This window comes from Diadema setosum, chromosome 1, assembly GCF_964275005.1.
Source record: "Diadema setosum chromosome 1, eeDiaSeto1, whole genome shotgun sequence".
Lineage (NCBI taxonomy): Eukaryota > Metazoa > Echinodermata > Echinoidea > Diadematoida > Diadematidae > Diadema > Diadema setosum.
This window is the reverse complement of record NC_092685.1, coordinates 14,593,145-14,614,933: the sequence shown is the minus strand read 5'-3', so window position 1 is coordinate 14,614,933 and position 21,789 is coordinate 14,593,145. Positions and strand designations below refer to the sequence as shown.

The 21,789-nt window shown below is 37.4% G+C and overlaps 1 protein-coding gene across 1 annotated transcript in view; it reads left to right on the top strand.

Moving 5' to 3' along the window:
- Window positions 1-636: 636 nt before the first annotated feature.
- LOC140227252 (leucine-rich repeat-containing protein 57-like) overlaps window positions 637-21,789 on the top strand; it is a 58,000-nt gene continuing 36,847 nt past the window's right edge. The window contains exons 1-2 of the mRNA XM_072307677.1: window positions 637-761; window positions 20,927-21,062. Of these exons, the coding sequence (XP_072163778.1) occupies window positions 678-761; window positions 20,927-21,062 (220 nt within the window). The 5' untranslated portion in view covers window positions 637-677. The remainder of the gene's footprint in view (window positions 762-20,926; window positions 21,063-21,789) is intronic.

Below are 21,789 nucleotides of genomic sequence, written 5' to 3'. Positions count from 1 at the left end.
TATAGGCCTACCTTTTTTTCGTACCTCGAGTTTCATAGGCTTTATAAAACGAGGAGTGTTCGCATGCATTTCAATTTCGCGAATTTCGCGAGAGCCAAGCTTCGCGAATAATAAAGAAAGGGATGTATAGTTTCGGTTGAGGTGAGGATTCAGCTTTTACCTTTTGCGAGATACTTAGAAACCACTTTATCAAATTTTATAGAGTATACACTTCAAAGAGGAATTCAAAGTTTATTTGATGAAAATTTAAAAATAATTTAAGTTTTAACATTATCTATTAGAAAAAAAAAATCATCATAAAAAACGTTGGAAACATGAAATTGTACCATCCCTAATGCACGCTAAAGTTATTGTCTACTTTTTTATGCGTTGAATACCAGTGGTAATTCGTGAAAATTTCATGCGGCGAATTTTTACGTTTTACAGTAATTTACTATGCGGCTCACCTCCCTGCTATGCTCAATTTTTCAGCTCCGACAAATTTTACTACACGGTACAAGTACGTCATTCAGATCTGTATTACATAAAAAAGACAATATCTTCGGACATGTATTACACATCCGCGTACACTGTAGTAGAACGTTTCTGGCGAAGTGGCTGGAAGGCGTTGCACTGATAATTTCAGCCATTAAATCTTCAAGGAAAATTTCCTGTTCACTGTTTCACCATCTTCTACAATGGGAAACTCGGGTATCAAACAACATATTCAAAATGCGGAGAAAACAGGCGTCTGTCAGTTGTGTAATATGGGACTGACCGAGGTAAGAAAGAGTTCAGTAGTAGTTTTTAGTATGTCCCACATACTGTTATCTGTGTTATTGCATACTATGTGCGTCACTGAAGTGATGCCATGGGTGGGTGGGGCCATGGCCTGGGCAGCTGGGGTCACAACAAATCGCATCAAAGACCAGTCATACTCCTTCAATGCATTTTGATTGCATAGTGAGAACGGTTTCCGTTTGTTAAGTTGATTGTAGAGTATAATCTTGAAAATATAGCATGATAATCTTGTTTATGATAAATATCTAAAATTATTGGCATTATTTATGACATTATTGTGAAATAGGTCCCAACTCCATTGACATTCACCGCCATTTTGCTCATTTCGTCGGTGTTTGTATAGCCGGGGACTTCTTTGTGGAGACACACACACAGAACAAGAGGGGACCAATATCATGATTTTGCCAATTAGCTATTTAGCTCTACTAGTTTTCTACTATTCTAGATAAACGTCTACAGCAACAGGCAATTAAAATTTCTGTTTTTTAATAGTCAACTGCCTATAAAAACTTTAATACAAGGAACGCAAGCAGCCCAATTGATTCTACCACAAGTCACAATGCGGTCCAAAATTAGACTGCCTGCTACATGCAGAAACCTTAACCCTGCTGCGGGGCGCTGTAACCCAACACATACGTGTTGGGGTCGCTGTTTTTGCGGTTAGTGTAAGCTTGAGCATTATGGTATTAGTGGGGTAGCTCTAGCTTGGTTTAAAGATTACTTGCAAAATAGACAGCAATGTGTAACGGTAAATGGAGTTAAATCACAGTCGAGGCAAGTAACATGTGGTGTTCCACAGGGCTCAGTCCTAGGCCCTTTATTGTTCCTTATTTATATTAATGACATTATCAATTCATCTAGCTTGTTTACTTATTCGCTTTTTGCAGATGACACTTGCTTACTTGCCCACCACAACTATTTGTTACCCTTAATAAACTCTGTAAATGATGTAGCCTGACCAGACACTGTGCTGTGCACAGGGTCTGACATGTGTCAGTGTTTCAACGTTGTAAACGACCGTCACTATTGACGGTAAAATCACATAAAATACCTTTTATTTTGTATGATTTTAAGAGTAATATAATTGCAACACTTACCTACAGCATATTTTCCTGATTGTTGAGTTGAATTCGGCGTTTTGTTGGTATCCAGACCTTATTGTTGAATTTTTCGGAGTATAGATCGTGCGGTGGCATCTTTTCCTTCGAGAGCTTCAAAAAATCAACAAACTACCACGCATGCGCATTCAGAAGTGGTTGCTTTTTACCTACGCCCGTGCGCCCTTGCGTTTCATGTGTTACGTAAAACTTGTAGTAGATCCGCGCGTGCTGCACCGGCAATGATTTGACCTTTTTTAGTCGGGGTCATCCGACTATCTCATCACTTCCGCCCCGACTACCTACGTTGTAGTATACGAGAGTGAATGCCATTCATATACATTTGTAACACGCAGATGAGGAGTGAAGCAGTAAGGACGTTTACAGACCTGATTTCAGCCATAGATTTCGGTAAGTTTTAGACGTAATTAAACAAAAAATCGCATACCGGTTATTGAATAATGGTCATAGATTACGATAATTCCTTATATTTCAGTTTTCCACGATTAATAAAGATATTCAAGAAGGAAACAGTGAACGATAACAACGTCCGCGAAGGAATAGAGGTGCAGCGCTGTCGCGATTCGCGACAGCGGCTGCGTGTAGTTATAAATGATGAAATTGGTAATATATTTGAATGGTTTTGTTGTAATAAACTATTATTGAATACTAGCAAATCTCAATATGTTGTATTTAGATTAAGAGGGAAAAGAATCCAAAATGACATTGTTCCACTGGTTATAGGCGGTAACCAGATTGATCGAAGCCAAAATGTACGATTCCTAGGCGTTATAGTCGATGAATATTTATCGTGGAAAGACCACGTCAGTTACGTCTGTACTAAAGTTTCTCGTAGTGTTGGTATCATATCCAAGTTACGTCTCTATTTACCAAAAGAAACCTTAATTACTCTGTATAATGCCATAGTTATGCCTCATTTAATGTACTGTAATGTAGCTTGGGGAAATACTTATAAGACTCATATAGATAAGTTGATTGTTCTTCAGAAAAAAGCTGTAAGGTATATTACAAATTCAAACTATAGAAGTCCAAGTTTGCCATTGTTTATTCAACTTCATATTTTGCCATTTGAAAAATTAGTTATCTTGAGTTGCTTGATTTTTATGTTTAAGACACGAGGTGATCCGAAATCTTTCATGAAGGATGCATTTGTGTTAAATTCTACCGTTCATGCTTATAATACGCGTAAAAGTAATCTCATTCATCAACCCTTTGCAAGAACTCAAACTGCCCAAAATTCATTTGTATATGTTTGTATTAGAGAATGGAATAATTTGCCATTGAGAATTAGGTCAGCCTCATCACTATCCAACTTTAAACGTACATGTCGCATCTATCTTGAGGGAAATTTGTAAAACAAGAATTGATCAGGGAAGCTGAATTTAAAAGTATAGTAAAATAGAAAGTATCTTTCTGCAATTTCATGTGAATTATATGTATGTGCCTGAGCGTTTTTGTGACACGTGTTTGTGTGATTGAATGTGTGTGTGTGCGCGTGTGTGTGCGTGTGTGCTTGTGTTGCATCTGTCCTATGTAAATATGTTACTATTATACTTCTTGTTAATATGTTTAAAACTTATGTATGTTTTGCTTTGTTTTATATGTTTATCCGGGACCCCTTTTTTACAAGCTCTGCTTCTTTTGGGGTCCCAAACCATTCATTATTCTTAATGCTGTATCCTTTTGTAAAATGTCAAATGTTTAATGAATTGGTTAAATAAACTTGAACTTGAACTAGTGCAGTAGAAACCTTAACTGCATCAGTGACCCCCAACCCCGTAGATTACTGGTTACAGCGCCCCATGCCGGGGTTATAGAAACCTATAGATGCTTTTGCGCACAGTCAAACATCAGCACGGGGCAGGGGTCGGTCGACTCCAACCATGGTGCGAGTGCTGATAGTTCTGAATGATTTAAATAACTCTAAGATTAGACAGTCTAGATCTGTTCTAGGAGTCGAGGACTTGCCGGTATGTTTCTAGAGAGTGTTCTACTTCTAGACTGAAAGATCAGTCTTATATTTCCTTTGACTCATGGAGTCTGCGTCTGGCTTCACAGAATCCCTCTCCAATACAGACTGAATGCTCTAATACCTGATACTGTAGTTGTAGGGGGAATGCTTTAGTACATTGTACAATACAATACAATCAGATCATTTATATAGCGCCCTTACACAGTCAATGACTGGTTTCATAGTACTTCACAACAAAATTCAGTCACAGATACCAGTACAAAAACCAGTTTTTCCATATGGACAGTGATTAAGCATCCTCCCCCCCCCCCTTCCCCCACGCCGGTGCCTACAACATATGTATAATTAGAGGCTTCCGTCTGACTCGTTGGAGAACCGTGAAAGTCCCAAAAAGTTATAAAACTCCTATAAACAGACAATTTTTCTATCTATTCTAGGACTAGATCTTGTCTATCATAGATTTATCCTAGATTCTTCAATCATTATAACTTTTCTAGTCTCACTGTATCGTAAACACTTAGATCTACTTGCAACTGTAACTGCATGATACATAATAGTAGACTTGCTAAGGGGGTAAACGCTGCATTTTTTAGTACAAATGTCCTACTTGGCACAGATGTTCCCTAGGGCAATTGAAAAATTTTCATCTAAAGAGACACTCTGTATCTATGCAAATAAGCCTTAATTTGCATAATGTCTATAGAAATACATATAAAAATTATCAAAAATATATGTGCATCCAGCAGAAATACCTAATTTGGTAGAAGTATTCTATAGAGTAAGTGGAAACAATACCTGCAAAAATTGATTTCATACCTATAGTAAATAAACATAAAATTTGCATAATTACGCAAGTTATTGTGCAAAAATCTGCATTTTGAGAGAATTTCTAAACTATTAAGCACTGGATCTTGTAATACAAAGTTTGAACGTGGGATGGATGTTCCTTGGGTCAAAAGTAAATGATTCATCTGAAGAGACAAACTGTCTCTATGCAAACAACCTGTTATTTGCATAATATGAATATCAATACCTACACATCCACAGATAATCAGAACAAACAAAAAGCCTTAATGTGACAATGTCTTAAATCGCTTTGAACTTAATATCCAAAAAGCTAATAGAATAATATTCTCACAACAACACTTTTCAGTTGCTTAAATTGTTTCCATATCATTTAATTAACTTAGGCATTTTATGCATAAATTATGTAAATAAGTACATCAGACGTGAAATTTCAAACCATATTGATCTGTGAAAGGATTTTTGCTCAGTATCAATTTTCCCTCATTGCATAAATGCTTTGAAGGGTGGGAAAAATAGCAATCGATAGTGACACTCTTAAAATATGATTATGCAAATCTAACAGTAGGGCCTACATATGAACAGGTGCAAATCGGAACAATATTGCTTACAAAAAGACTGTTTTTCCCTTGCAAACAGTGCACAACTGAGGTCATGGTTAGAAAATCATTACAAAAAAACACTACCATAGTGAAAGTGTGAATTCTGATTTTCATTGTATTTTGTAGGCAATCAAGCGAATAAGAGGCTTTTTACATTATACTGATTATAAATTTGTGCAAATTATGTGGATGTAAGGGTATCTGCACACATTACGAACTTACAAGCCTTAGTTAGAAACAAAGTCTGTTTCTGGGAAAAAAAAAAACTTAACTCAGTATACTGATGAGCTACTATGGCATGGAAACTATGCTAGGAAATTTATACGCAATAACATTTTGATAAGGCAATAATATGCAAAACTTGTCATGTGAACAATAAAGAAAAATGTTATACTTTAAGTCGAATAATCTCAGTCTCTGACTTAAAATCAGTCAATTTCAACCATAAATCAAAGCAGAAATAATATTTTCATAGCCATAAAAGAGTGTATTCGATGGCTTTTACAATTACTAGGATGTGATTTGTCAACAGATCGTCACAGGCTACTGTTTACGAGAATCGTAAATGTCATTCGTTTCTCCCTGGTTGTGATTGTTTTCCCTTGGGATAATGTAACTCCCTGGCGGTCCAAAGAATGTTATATTCCACCACATATCAGCTAATACCTGTATAGATGATCATGACCTACATGATCTTGAAGCTTTTTCCAAAAAATAATTATGCTAACTGGTTTAGTGTAAAGATGTCAGAGGTTAAATTAAAAGAAATATACAGGTAAAAATGTAGAAGGTAAGAATGTCAGAGGTTATACATGATTGTGTGCATCAAAATTAACTTCCATGCGACCCATACAGTAAATGTAATGATGGTGATGACTATACCATGTCACTGAATTTCATGTCCTTTCCTACTTATCAAGAGGAAACAAAAACACTTGAGAGGGGAGGGCTTAACATTTTTTCGATAATCAACAAAGGTATCACTGTCAGGTAGAACATGCACACATATGTACTAAGTTTCATGATACCTTGATTCACATTCAAGATATGAAAGAAAAAGTGAAATATAGTACTTCCATGAGAGCTTTGAAATTTTGGCAGGAAATTTCCCAGAGAATATCCATTAGGTAATACATGTATATATCAAGTTTCATGAAAAATCCTACAGCATTGCAAAAACATGAGGGAAATAGTGAAATTTTGAGGGCCCAATTGACCTTGATCTTTGACCCCTCACCTATGACAAATGACCCCTAAATTCCCTAGAAAATCCCTGCCAGTACCAAGTTCCATGAAGACACCTTGAACCATTTGCGAGATTCAGAGAAAAAAAGTGAAATTTGAACATTTTCACCTGAACTTTGACCTTTGACCTCTTGACATGAAACTCTCTGGAGAATCTTATTTTGGTAGTACATTGTATGCAGTCAGTAAGTTTGAAGAAAGTACCTTCAGACGTTGAATAGATATGGGGAAAATAATGAAATTTAGCATTGACCTTGAACTTTTTGACCTTTGACCTCTTGCCGATTTTACTTAAAAACTACTTACTCACTTGCCCCATCATACGTCATCTTTGGACCATGTTTGGGGAAATTTGTATAATCCAGTCTTGAGTTATCGCGTAAACTGATACAGTTTCTTAAGTCGACCTTGACCATTGACTTCTGGTACATTTGGGTATTGATATGCACAATATGCTAATTAGGTGGTATTTGCATAGACAAATAGTGTTTTGATATTACAAAACCATTTCCTTTTGACTAAAGGAAATGCATACTACTTCCATAGTTTTCATTATAAAATGCAGTTCTTTGACTGTAAGAAAAATGTTAAAAATAATGTTTTAACTTTACTTTCTTTAGTAATTATGTAAATTAGCTGGTAATGATGGTTCAATTATTCAAATTCTTTTCTCATTTTGTTTCATAAAGTGTTTCTAACGGGTTATATCTATCTAGGATGAGATTTAAGGGGAGTTTCATTAAAGCTTCATTAAGGCTTTTTGTTTGTTCTGATTATCTATAGATGTGTAGGTATTGATATGCATATTATGCAAATAACAGGTTGTTTGCATAGAGACAGTTCGTCTCTTCAGATGAATCATTTACTTTTGACCCAAGGAACATCCATCCCAGGTTCAAACTTTGTATAACAAGATCCAGTGCTTAATAGTTGAGAAATTCTTTCAAAAATGCAGATTTTTGCACAATAAATTGCATAATTATGCAAATTTTATGTTTATTTACATAGGTATAAAATCAATTTTTGCAGGAATTGTTTCCACATACTCTATAGAATACTTCTACCAAATTAGGTATTTCCGCTGGATGCACATATATTTTGAAATGATTTTTATATGTAATTTTGCATAAATTATGCAAATTAAGGCTTATTTGCATACGTACAGATTGTCTCTTTAGATGAAAAAATTTCAGTTGTACAGAGGAACACGTGTGCCAAATAGGACATTTGTACTATAAAATGCAGCAATCACCCCTTTTTTCGCCCTTAGCAAGCCTGCTATAAATGTTGGAGAAACACTGAATGTCACTGGTTTCTTGTCAGTGTCTTGTTGCACATTTACAAGGTATATCTTGACTTTTTTACTTAAAATCTTTTTTTGGTAGTGGTATTTAAGTGACATTAACCATGATGATGAAAGAAATAATTATGGGGCTACAGTATCTTTTTCTTTTATATGTAGGATGATTAGCCTCCTTAAATCGTTGAGTTTATTGCAGATGTAACTTGGCTGTGTACATTCCATGGGGGAGAATTGTGCAAGTTTGAGTACCATGGGTATTACTATTGATAAGTGCTTTGGGTTAATTTACAATAGTGCCAGATCAGGTTGATTTATAAATGTCAAACCTTCCTTCAAATGGCAACTGAGGAACTCTACAGACAGCACCAAGATGGTAGAGAGTGGAACATTATTCCACTTTCAGGCAGTGAACGGAAAGGAAAAAATACATATTTCAATGAGTTCAGGAGAATGGAACTTGAAGAGTGGAGTCTAGGGTTATCTCTCATCAATTAAGCTGCTCTATTTGCAACTGATGGCCAGATGTACGGCATCAGGTCAAAATCAACAAGTTGATTTTGTATCTTGTTGGAGAGGATGACATGTTGCTATTCTCTTCTGGACTGAAGTGATACCCATCCAAGTTGTGCAGGCATGTTGGGAACATTACAGTTGTTATAGCAATTTAGGATATTCTGAGCAGTATCAGTGTAAAGGTCCAAGACAGTGCAGCCATTCAAGGAGTGGGAGCAGCTAAGGACTGGTAAGCAATTGTCGTAAGCAGGGCATTGGTAGATCGGATGCATGGATTTTTTTTTTCTCTCATAAAGGCAATTGTGTTGGCCCTCTAACAGATATGAGAAGACAAATGTGCTTCTTTCATTTGAGGTCCAGTGACAGTTATGCCAATGTACTTTTATACCTGGTGGTACAAATTCCGAAGGTTTCCCGCTCAGATGGCAGTGATGTTTGGAATCTGTTCCACGTTCTAGTGACTGCAATCACCTGGCAGTTCTTGCCATTCAGCTCCATTACAGAGTGGCCTCACCTCTGGCTAAATTATTCCAAATCCTGCTGAAGAAGATACCTGTATCAGGCGGAGTCTTGATGATCAAATACAGATTGGCATCATCAGCAAACGATTTGACCTTTTTACACTTTAGATGTTCAGGCTGATCATTATTTTGTGCCGCATTCAAATTTTCTTGACAGTGACATACATAAGTATTCAGTTTGGTGGAGTGTTGTTGTCATACCTTGAGATTTATTTGAATTTTACTGTTAATTACAGTAATGAAAAATCAGGACAGCTGAATTCACCTTGTTCAAAAAAGCAGTACCTCGTAGGCAAGCTTGTTTCTTTGAACAAGGTAAAAATTTTGAATGCTGAATTTTACTTTGAATGTAAGAATTGTTTACAAAAAAAGTAAACAAAGAAATTATACATATAAGACTTGTGATGTGGCATTCAAGGAAAATGGGAAAACTTAGGACCCGAATTCACAAAGGTGGTACAATCTTTGTCCATGGTGTAAACCATAGTTAATTTTGTGTGGGGCGCCAAGTGCCGCATACCCTACTTCAGTCATTTCGTTGACGAAATGTTCTCATTTCATTAATGAAATGACTGATTGTAACGAAATAGGCCATGCGACACTTGGCGCCCCATACAAAACTACGGTCTTTAACCATGGACAAAGATTGTACCACTTTCGTGAATTTGGGCCATTGTAATTGGAACATCCTCCCATTCTAGCCTAGTCCCAAATATCAGGTTATGACCACATGGATAGGATCGCAGGCTTCAATGTACATTTGAGGTTTGAATCCCAGCCTGGCTGTAGCACCCTCCACTTTTTCCTTGTTTCCAAGACTTTCAGGGGAGACTTAACTCATTGAGGATGAATCCCGAGTATACTTGGGCAGGGGTCTATTGGAAATGCATGTTGTAGCAAAATCAGCCCATCCTCGATGGGTTAAAGTCATTGTTCACTTGTTAAGGAGAGACCCTGTATACGCACAGATACAAGTAAAAGAACCCACTTCACTTCTCTCAGAAGAAATCCTGTTGAAATGGTCACACACACACACACACACACACACCCAGCTGATATCTGCAAGAATTGTCAGGATTGGACGCCGATTAACCTCAGAGGAGGAGGAGGAGGAGGAGGAGGAAGAAGAAGAAGAAGAAGAAGAAGAAGAAGAAGAAGAAGAAGAAGAAGAAGAAGAAGAAGAAGAAGAAGAAGAAGAAGAAGAAGAAGAAGAAGAAGGAGAAGAAGAAGAAGAAGAAGGGAAGAAGAAGAAGAAGAAGAAGAAGAAGAAGAAGAAGTTCTGTATTCACTGAAACCCACATGTCTGGTGGGACTTACAATGTACCCTTTATGGGGAGGTCTTCTGAAGTTGAAATTTTATTTTTCAAGGCAGGGATGATATCAAGTGCTTTACTATTTTTTTTCTTTGTATTCACATGTTTGGAGGACTTTCCCTTTGTTGATTTATCATGAAGGATGACATTAAAGGTAGGGGATACCTTTTACAGAGCTCCCAAAATGCAGCAAAACATTAAAGGTCCAGTTTACCTTTGGGAACAGTGATTTTAAAAATGTTCAAGATATAACATTTGATGCATATGTGTAGGTCTGTTGTATCACAAAACATCCTACCATATAACATTTTCGCAATAAAGCCTAAAATATAGGGAGATATCAATATTTTTCTCAATAAACCGTAACTGTATACGGTTTATTCTGAAAGCATTCTTATTATAACTATTGTTCACATTTTGTGAATTTAACAATACTTAACATCGATTATACGGACTCAAATTTTTACAGTGGTTGTTTCTATCCCTAACTCACATTTCAGAACTATTTTTAAGCACTAATGCTGGGTTTTTGTTTCATCTGCAAATGGTAAATTATGCCTTTAAATATGAACCTCAGGGGACTTGTATAGGCCACTGCTTAGAAATTTGGAAGTCAACAGTTATCTACAATTTGAATAATGCACAAAACTCAACTACTCAGTAGTTCTGTGTGTCAGCCACACTTAAGCCTTTTTGTTGCAGTCTTCTGTATTTTTTATCTATAAACACAAATCTAAAAGTATATGAGCTGATGTAATAACATATAGAGTGTGAGGCAAGAATGCATAAATGTTTGTAAGTTTTTATGAACTTTATTCACAAAATATACATGATGGACACACATGCAGCACATGGGTCTGCAAAGGTAGCCTAGTAATGTACTGGAATTTACGGTGAGCCCCGAAAAGAATTCAATTCAAAATCTAACGGTCAATAAAAATGTACTAAATGTTACCTTCCACTTTCAATACTTTATGGGAGTTTCTAAAATGATACTCTCTTCAACAATTCCCTACCTTTAAATGTGCTCCAGAGTTTAAAGTTTTTATTTGTATGATAGATTTTTTTAAAGGCTCCAAAGGAAGCACTGAATGCTTTTTTAAGCAAGCAACCCACAAGATCAATTACTTAAATAAGTCCCTTCCAAAAGACTTCATGGTAAAAATGCCTTGGTTGATTTTAACTTTGATTATTATTCCGTATGATTCTCAAACGTATTGAAAAGACAGAAATTGCCACAACTATACATGAAGAGTGGGTTCACAAGAACTGATAAGTCCATTTGTCGTGAAAATGAATTAATATTGTGATTTAAGTAATTGTGGAACCAGTCTGGAGATAAAATCAGTTTGTAACAAAATACAGTATAACTCAGATTATTCCAATCTCGAATCGTTGTTTGGTGCAAAAGCCGATGAGTCGTCTTTAACCAATTAATGTGCGGCCATCGTATATGTGCCAGGTGATTTCAAGATGTCTGCATTGATGTTACGCATGCTGTACTTGTATCATGTGCATACATGCATGATACGGACTTAGTGATAAGCATGCAAGCTTCAGTACCAATGTCGCACCTGTGTGCTGATCTAAATATGAAGCTTCTAGAGGCTGCCCAGCTTTTGTTCGAACCAGGACAAAATGGAAGTGCAAGAGAGAATAAATGCCATTACTATGGCAATGCAGTTTCCTACACATTTGAAACGTGTGTCCTTCTCCCCTTGATCCAAATAACAGTATATATGTGCCAAATTGAGTGAGCATTGCTCAAAAAAATGAGAATGTAGTTTGATCCAAGTATTTTGCCCTGATTAATTTTCATGAGGGAAAAATGAGGGAATTCTTTGATCTGCAATATTTTCCTGATTTGTTGCTAATGATATAATATTATGCTGTTTACATACTATTACCATAATATTAATATGTCAATAGTTTAATAGTTTTCAACACATTCGAAAGATATGTTGTATACTTCATCACCCGACAGTAATGTGTCTTTAAAAAGTGAGGAATTTTCTCGATCCCTAATATATTTCTGATCAATTGCCATAATATGCTGTTACCATGGCAATGCATTAGAGAATGTGACTTGCACATCTTCACCCAAGGCCAATGTTTGCACCAAATTTCATGATCATTGTTGGAAAAATGCAGAAGTAGCTCAATCAACAAAAACTATGCCCCTAATCTCCTGTTCAGCACTGGCTCTCAGTCGGAAGTTCAATGGTCCAGTGGATATGATGCCTGTCCCGTGATCATCAGATCATAGGTTTGAATCCTGCCCGAGTATGTATGCCCATGATCTTTTATCATGGCCACTAATAAAACGCTGATTAATTTGGTGCATATTTACCTCGATGTAGGCCAAATAGTCAGTCAGTTGCAATTTCGTCACAGTTTGGAGGCTTGGCACAGCTGCTTACCTATCCAAGTAGAAGAGCGCCCTCTTGTGCCCAGATATCACTAAGTAATTGAGTTGACCTCAAATTCTGCCACAGCCTGCTTTTCCTGTTTTCTCATCCTCCTCTGCCTCCTCCATCTCTTCTTCTTCCTCCCCTCCTTCTCCATTTCTTCCACTTCTTCCTCCTCCTCTGCATCCTCCTCCATCTTGTTCCTTCCTCATCTGTTTCATCTTGATCTTTCCAGGCTCACCTCTTTCTTTCCTCCTCCCCCTGCTGATCTTCTTCATTGTCTTTTCTTTTCTGTATCTGTTCTCTTCCTTATCATCCTTTTCTTCCTTCTTCCCTTCCTCTTTGGCATCTTCCCTGTTCTCCTGATGCCCTTGCACTTCAGTCCATTAATCAGTGTTTCTCTACCAAAATATTGCTAAGAGCCACACATAAGAGTGAAAGCGATAGGACAATCTTTACTTGCTCTACATGTAACTGTCATGACAAGGACAAAACAGTCTAAATATTTCATGGTGAAATAGAATTTTCTGATGTAGAAATGATTGATTTATAATCACCTGTGTTACTTTGACAGTATAAGGTATAAGGCCATTTAGATTACTGAGATACTTTTTTTTCTGTCATATTTAGTAAGTTATATGCTATAACTTAAGAATATTTCTTTTTTATGTCCCTGCCTGTCTCATGTTATACAGTGTCTGTACTTTTATGGTGCTTTTTGTTTCCCTTCCTAAAAATGTGTGAGATTGTACTGTGATGTCGAGAGTAGTATTCAAACTCTCTTTATTTTAATCCAGTATGTTGACATCCTGGACTTTCTTCACATGCTCAAACTTGCAAATAGTTGCGATTTTACTTCTCAAATCTGTGTTTGGACTATCTTGAAGGTGTCTAATGATCTATTTTGGATATCAATTCCTTTCCTTTTCTTTTGGTCCTTGTAGCTTTTGCCTTTTTTTTAATTTAGGAGGTAAAATGTACCTCAATGTTACTGTCACAAAATCTGTGCATGAATTCAGCCATGTTTCATTCTACATGTATCATAGAAGGGAACTTCAGGTCATCGAAAATATTAATCCCAAATTAGTAACCTCTTATTGACCTAGCAACGAATTTCACACATGCTATTGAAACTTTATATCGGCACATTGTCATAGATTTGAAAACCGCAAACAACCCCAAAGTGGGAACAAGATAATGATCCATCAGATAATTTTAGAGAGGTGTCATATATTCTGGTATTGGTGTAGGCTATCTTGATAAACACATGTACTCACACACATTATGGGAACCGTGTTATCTTTTCTGTGGCCATGTTAAGAAAAAAAAAACAAACCTAGATTGGTTGGGGGGGGGGGGGATGATGAGTGATGCCTCTTTTATTTCACTGGCCAGCCAGCAAGTTATAGAGACTGAACGTGTTAATGATTGAGCCATAGCTACAAATAGGTCAATCCTTGGTGTGACCTCATTGCCAACACTCTGTATAGAACATTATCTGGAGATTGTTGACGCTGAATCCCGGCTGCTGTTAAACCTCTCAGCACCGCTTTGACCGGAATCTCATTGACACTTGATACAGTATGGCTGTCTGTGGTAGTCATAGAGTTAAGTCCCAAGTCTCCTTTTGCTCAAGGTATCTCCAAATTTCACACGTGTGGACCAAATGCTTTAGCATGCGTAATATGCAGTTTGCATGCATTCTTCCAGTGCCGACATATGGTCAGTCTCGGAATCCAATAAGTGAGGGTAATACTGGTAGGAATGTCTCAGAGGGGTTGCCCATCCGCCAAGCCGGAGCTCTGGTCCCCCTGTAATGTTGCAGTCCGCCCCTGCCCCCCTGAGGGGTGAAATGAGTTCATTCATTAGTCCGACTGGTCAAACAAGTTCACTGACATTACGCTCCAGCACTGTTAAGCCGAGTGCAGCCATGATTCACACACAGTGAATCTGCATATGGCATTCAAGTTCTGAAACTTCTGCTTATCAACTATTTATCTTGAGAGAGCAATATGTGACTATTATGTTATCTGAATCATTGTGTAGATAAAATAAAGTGATTTGTTTTCCCACAGAGTGAAATGTCTGTGGAATTTGTCCCCATAGCTTGTGAGCTGATTTGGGACATCTTTTTCTTTTTCTTTTTTTTTTCCTCAGAAGTACTTTTGTATGTTATTGTATTTCAGTCAAGGTACATGTACTCTCTGTCTCTTAATTTTTTTCCCCCCAATTCGGCATTCATGTAGGTAATCAGATAATGTGTCTATGCCTCCAGGGTTCCATCAAGAGTACAGCTAAAAGACAATGCATCCATGTATAGGGCCCCAATTTTTTCTCTCTTTCTCTTCTTTCTTTAAAACAACAACAGCAACAATGCATCTTCGAGTCTACCACATACAGAGTTGTGCCAAATTGTTATGCCAGAAGTGCAAGAATGTATACATCTGTGTGTTTTGTAATTGGTGCACTAATTCCATTGTTAAAACATGCATATCATTGCACTTTATTAAATTGTTGGTGTTTTTTTAATTTCAAATATTTTTGCCACCAGATTGCTATCACTGCTAAGAACGTTTACAAAATGATAAGAACATTCTTTGCTTTGTTTTCTGATACAATGTACCTATCTGAATACAGACTGATCCATAGAATTGAAATGAGGGGAACTATTGGAAAAGGTATACACAGTGACTGTGGTGGACTGAGCAAAACAAAGGAAATATTTTGGTACATCATGCATTATGGAATTGTGTTGCACTCACACCATTCATTAGCCTGCATTAATACTGTCGTGGATGTCTTTTTCACCCATTCTAGGATTTTGAATTCTGATTGATCCATCACTTGTGTTTGGACCACCATTTGTTTGAAAGTTGTTGGTTTTTTCCCTCTCCAAATACCTTTAAAGTATGCATAGATGCAGATAGATATTGATATTGACTGCACCTTTAGTATTTTTATCGATCTGTCTTTGTTCATTTATTCTTTCTTTTTTGGGGGGGAGGGGGGACCACCTTTGTATTACAATGTTAGTTTATCTTTGCTTTCATCTTCTATGTTTTTCATATCCTAGTAAGATGGAAAATCACTGAATTCCCTTTTGATGTTACTCACAAAATTAGTTACCACAACTTTTTCATTTCAAGTTACATAAGACATGTCCACCATCTAGTAAAGAAAGTAAAGGCCTGGTCTTACTGGCATTTAGGAAGATTTGCATATGAATTGTGCACAAAGATGGTTTCTATTTGCTAAACATCCGCAATATTCGTGAAACATGCTTGTATGAATCGACCGACATCCGCACACGTCCGCAATTATCCACAGAGGCGCATTTTTCCGTTGCCAGGATTTTTGAGCTGCACACAATTTTGGTTGCAGATATTAACAAATATAAACCAATTTTGTGCACAATTCATATGCAAATCCTCCTAAATGCCAGTGGTATTGGGCCTTAAGCAAAGTAAAGTTAAAAGGGCGCATTCTTTTTACAAAGTGACAGTGGCTTCTAGGGAGGATGTGAAATGTTTGTATATGATCGTGTTACATATCTGCATCAGATATGAAATTTTCTCTCTCTTTTTGTGAACAAAAATTTTTAGCAATAGTTTTCTTACATTTTTCATGCAAAGTCTTAGGAAGACCACAAATAATTAAGTAAAGTGTTTGCTTGGACCCTGAAAAAGTAGAAGCTGCATTCCAGTTTGTTTTTGATTTTATTTTTGTTTTGTTGTATTTTTTTTTATTGCTTTATTATTTAAGCAGTGATAGGCAGATGATATCACTGACAAAATCTTAGTTTGGAAGGTTTATTTTTTTGTGGTTGTATCCAAGTAGTCTGAAGAAATATAGTAGGAAAATTATTATAAAACATGCAGCACATATTCAGATATTCATTTTGCCACATGTGAGGGTATGATGTTGAGATATTGAGGGTATCATGAATCAACACAAGTCAACATGCATTTGCATTGCATACTTCTATTAAGTTCAGAAATGACCTCTACCCAGTTTGTACAGGAAATCAGATATCAACAATAAACGAAAAGCATATCAAATGAAGAAAAGAGATTATGCATGCAGAGGGGAGAAGGTGTGCTGTAACAGGTTTTATCTTAAAATGTCTCCCTCTGTTTATAGAGAAAGCTCATTGTTCTTTAAATAGCGAGGTTTGTGGATGTAGATGGGTGGATCTACAGCAAGATGACACAGAAATCAATTTTTTGTTGATTAGTGATGGAGTAAAACTGTGATGTCACATTCACAACAGACAAAAAAAAAAAATGGTCACAGAATATCCACTTTGCCAAGTTTGTGTGTGTATCGTACAAAATACACATTTTGTGTATGGAGGTTTATATGTTGAGGTACAATAGTAAAGATTTGCGTGTCTTTTGGTTTCATTGATATTTTCTAAATTGCTCAAACTTCCTCTTGTTGTTTCCTCTGTGTACTTAACAAGCAAAATGTGGCAAAAGCCATAAAGTTCCTTTGGCACGGTAAGTGACCGTTTTTTAATGGCTCAGTCTGCAAAAGCTCTGATTCCTTCTCTGATTTTATGTGCCAAGCACTTTGGTTTTCGTGGGACAGGATGGGTGGTGTCATGTTCTCTTGAGGGCAGCATTCAGCCTCAGTATTCAGTTGCAGTCCTGTGGTGGGGTTTGTGAGCCGTCTTGATTCGGTAAACACTGCGCCAGGAAATTTGCCGGGATTTCCCGGCAGACTCTGCTAGAAGCCCCGTGTGCTAGCCTGCATTACGCTTCCAGAGGGCTTTGCGGTTGCATAGCGTTGGCTAATGAAATTGGGACTGATCTGCCCATGCCTGCCTCCAAAGCCCCCTCCAAAAATTAACAGCGATCAAAATCCATAAATTGAGGTTTCTTGAATGATTTAGCGCAGACGGGGCCTGGCCGTCACTGTCTTGTTTTTGTTTTGTGCAACGGATAGCTTGTCCTTTGTTGTGGTCAATGAATGCTGTGTGTTTGTGTCGTGGTTTGGTTTGCGATGAATTCGTTATCATCATTTAGTTATTAAATGCATCCTCTTTAGCTGCCACACAAATTCGATATTTAATCATCAATCCGTGGTTGATTCTTACAAACTGCGCCATTTTTTTTTTTCTATGCCATATAATTTCTTTGACTTGTTTGACAATTTCATTGCATTGTAGTTTACTATTTAGGATACTCACATGAATTAATGTTGTCTTTGCTTGTACATTTTTCGCCGCCGCCTTGTTTGTTTGTTTGTTTTTATTTGTTTTTGTTTTTGTTTCTTTTTTTTGGGGGGGGGGAAGACTTCAATGAGTTAATAGATTATTTCTGCCACTCACTGAGAAAAAGCTCAAGTCTCCCAGAAAACAGCACTAACACCATAAACAAAATCAGCAAGGACTCTACAGAAAAAGATGTATGTCATTGTTTTCTGCGGAGTAATAGGATGATGCTGATTCCTGTGAATACTGCATATATATCACTTTATATCTAGATTTCATCTCCTGGGGGCCATTTCATAAAACTTGTCATCAGTGACAAGTTGTCATAGATGTGACAAGCTACTGAAATCCTTGCATCTGATTGGCTGAGAGCAAATTTGTCATAGAAATGTGGCGGTTGTCGCTGATGACAAGTTTTATGAAACAGGCCCCGGGTCAAAACGCATTTATGTAGCTGAGTCAAATCAGTCTTGAAACTACTTCTTACCTGCAGTCTGTCTGATATAACAGCAAAAAGGGAGAAACAAATATATGAATTTAAACTGTAAAGAACTGGTCATATTGCCTTTAGTAATAAAAGATGTACAGTACCTGCAGCAGTTGTTTTTCGATCTTTCCACAAAATTTCTAGGTTGATATTTCACAAATTGATATTAATCATGTTTTATTTCTTTAGCTCAATTTTCCTTAAAATTCTGGTTTCCAACTTAAACCGTGAAATAGGACTTCAACATTGAATGTTCCCACAAAAAAACAAAAACAAATAAAATAAAAATAAAAACAGAGATTTCAAAAGTACCTCTTTCACTTTACTTTAGAAGACTTTCCAAGGAAAATCCACTGCACAAAGAAATCCATTTTGAATGGAATTGATGAAGTCTGATAGATGAGGAAGAGTTTTAGTGAAGTTGGTTGAGCAAGAGTTTTAGTGTTCAAAGAAGAGTTGAGGTGGTATGATAGTAAAAGTTGACCTCATGTGAGTCACTATTGTACAGTATTCATCGCATAATCGGGCATCTGATAATCGGGAACCTCGCTTAAATGACATACGCTTCCCAGAAACATTTCCAATGCACGTTATTTTCACTGGATAATCGGGCGGGGACCTCTGATAAACGGGACAATTTTTCTTCAAGCGATCTTTGATTTTGTTGATATTTTACACAAAAAATCTACCAAAATACCACAACAATATTTCAAAGATTCCCTATCAGTTGTCGTTTACATCAAACTTACAAAGCAAGCTTCGGACTGGTATGTTTTGACCTCCGTCCATCCAGTACACGTACATTTCAGCTCGCTGCCCGCCTTCGCTTTTCTGTACATACCTGTGTATATATGGCGAGCCAGATCGCTACAACACATGTACAGTGCAGTGATCGCGGCAAGTAAACAATCAAGCCGTGATGATTGAATGATTGAAGGACTTTTCATTGACGTTCCCACATCAGTTCTGGGTAATCATTTCCCATGGTTGTGGATATGTATTTATACAGAACGCCCTACGTGTACAAGAATTCTACGAATGTTTAAGAAAGTGCTAGCTTTTAATCCACATAAATTTTGTGTTCGAAGAGAGGCGACAGAAGAAGAACCCGGTTGCGATTACTCTACATCATTGCGAGAATGCAGGGACAGCTAGAGGGTCGCGCTGAGGGGTAGCGTGGTTGTGTATTCATGTACATGTACAGTACGTCAGTGTGCATGTGTGTGTGTGTGCACTACATAATGTACATGTCGTATGCCGTTAGTGTATGGTGAGTGCTCAACGCGAAATCGGGCACCCCGCTTAAAGGGACCATGTTTGCTACTCCCAACCTGTCCCGATTATGCGATGAATACTGTACCTGGTATATTAACAGGACTTTGAAATGATTATCATGAGAATGTGTTAAAAGCACTGCATGCATTGCATTTTGAAGTCATTGCACACAAGAAAAAATGAATATGATATTCCTTTTAAGAATTGTGTGAATGGTAAACTTCCGATGACGTGCCAGTTGTGCAATAATATGATATCCTTGCTGCTTATCTGGGGCAAAATCATTGGAAAATGTATGTGCCTATTGAGAAAATTAGGTTTTAGCAGCATAATTACTGAGAAAACACAATCGTCAGGCTAATGTCATCATGGACGTGTAATTAAGTTCAAGTTTGTGAGGTGCCAACTGAAATCGCGATGATATCAACCACAAGAAAATGAGGAGGAAGAAATTCAGAGACACACTCAAAATCAAATTCATGTATGCTTCCTTTGTTTATTTACAAAGTATACACACAAGTTCAGATTTCAGGGTTTACCACTGTCAGTAGTGACTTTTGACAGATTATTCTAATGTACAAGTAGCATGACTCAGCAGCTTGCATTGAATTTTTAGAATTAGGACATCGTTTCCTTATTACCAGTCTCAGTATTACAGACCAGCTTTTATTATTAGACATAATTTCTTTCTGTTGTCAATATTATATGTACAAAATAACTTTTTAAAGGTGTGTACATCTATTGTTGTGAATGCCGTCCATACATCTTGTTACCTTTGTTGACGTGTCATTTCCATCATTATTTATTTTGAACATGACTAAGGGTGCATTTATGAACTCACTTCTGGCACAGAACTAAGCCAGGTTTCCCAAGGAACTTTCAGGGGTAGAAATGCATTTCTGAAATACTAGAAGAAAAGTACAATCGCATATATGCGTTTGAGCCAGAAACGCATTTCTGTAGAGTTAATAAATGTGAAGTCATTTTGAAATGCATTTGTAGCTTGGACCTGCACCGCCCCAACCACTGCCAGCTACAATGTACACATCTCCACCCCTTGGGTCAAACTGCGCAAGAGAACGTTGCAGTGGCAAGGCCTCTCAATCGACTCACAACAGAGTTGATAAACGCAACAACTCAAGAAACACGATCCAAAAGGCGTTTCTAGCAATCATGTTTTGAATGGGTATTGAAACACGTTTTAAACATGGGAAAATGATATTTCCAACAGTCAGTTTTGTTATTACAACTTTACCCTTATTTAAATCTTTTCCTTGTTATCAGTTCATTATTTCATCTTTTTGCCACTATCAAGACATGCTTTTTGATAGATTTGATGTCATTATTGCATTCATTTTGAAATTCCCCAGTTGCCAGAGGAGCTGCAACGACTGGCGAAGAACCTGCGGACACTGGACCTGTCCAGCAACAAACTAGCCGCCCTCCCGCCATCCATGGGCAAATTCACAGTCTTGAAGAGTCTGACAGCGAACAACAACAGGCTGGGTAAGTGGTGTCCCCTGCCCCCCACTTCCTCCCCCCCTCCCCTTCCTTCCCACCCCCATCCCCACCTTCACAAAATTATGTTTGATGCCAGCTTGTACTTAGCCAATTAGGGCTAAACTGTAATTGCAATGTACCTGTGGTCTACCTGCTGTAGAGCAGCGGTGGGCCAGCAATTTACCTGTGGGATACCTGGCGGTTTTACGCTCTCAGTCTCAGGCTCTACGAGGTAAAGCGAGTCTCAGTGTGGCATAAAAAAAAAAAACACCTGATGGGCATTTCCGGGAAGAAAATCCAACATGAACTGTCTCTCTTCATCAGTCTAACAGCCCTCTTATATATCGAGTGGGTATATACCGATACCAAATGTTTACAGAGATGCCAAGTTTAATACGCCTTTCTGAGTGTGTGAGGCGGAACCTGCCAGCCTTTGTTTGTTTTTTGTGTTTTTTATTTGTTTGTTTATTTTTTAGTTATTGTTGTTGTTGTTGTTGTTTTGCTTTGCTCTTTAAAGGAAATTTGTTCAGGGATTGCAGGTAGTCTTTGGTGCAATGTCATGCTATTCAAACACTAGCGATCCTTTGCATGAATGATTTTCATTAATGAATGTATTTGGCTATGTTGGCATCTGGGAGAAGTACTGCAGTATACAACCCCTTGCGTGGTCACGTACATGTAGACTTGGCTTAACTTCCAGAGTATCTCTGTCCATTTAAAGGGATCTTATAGT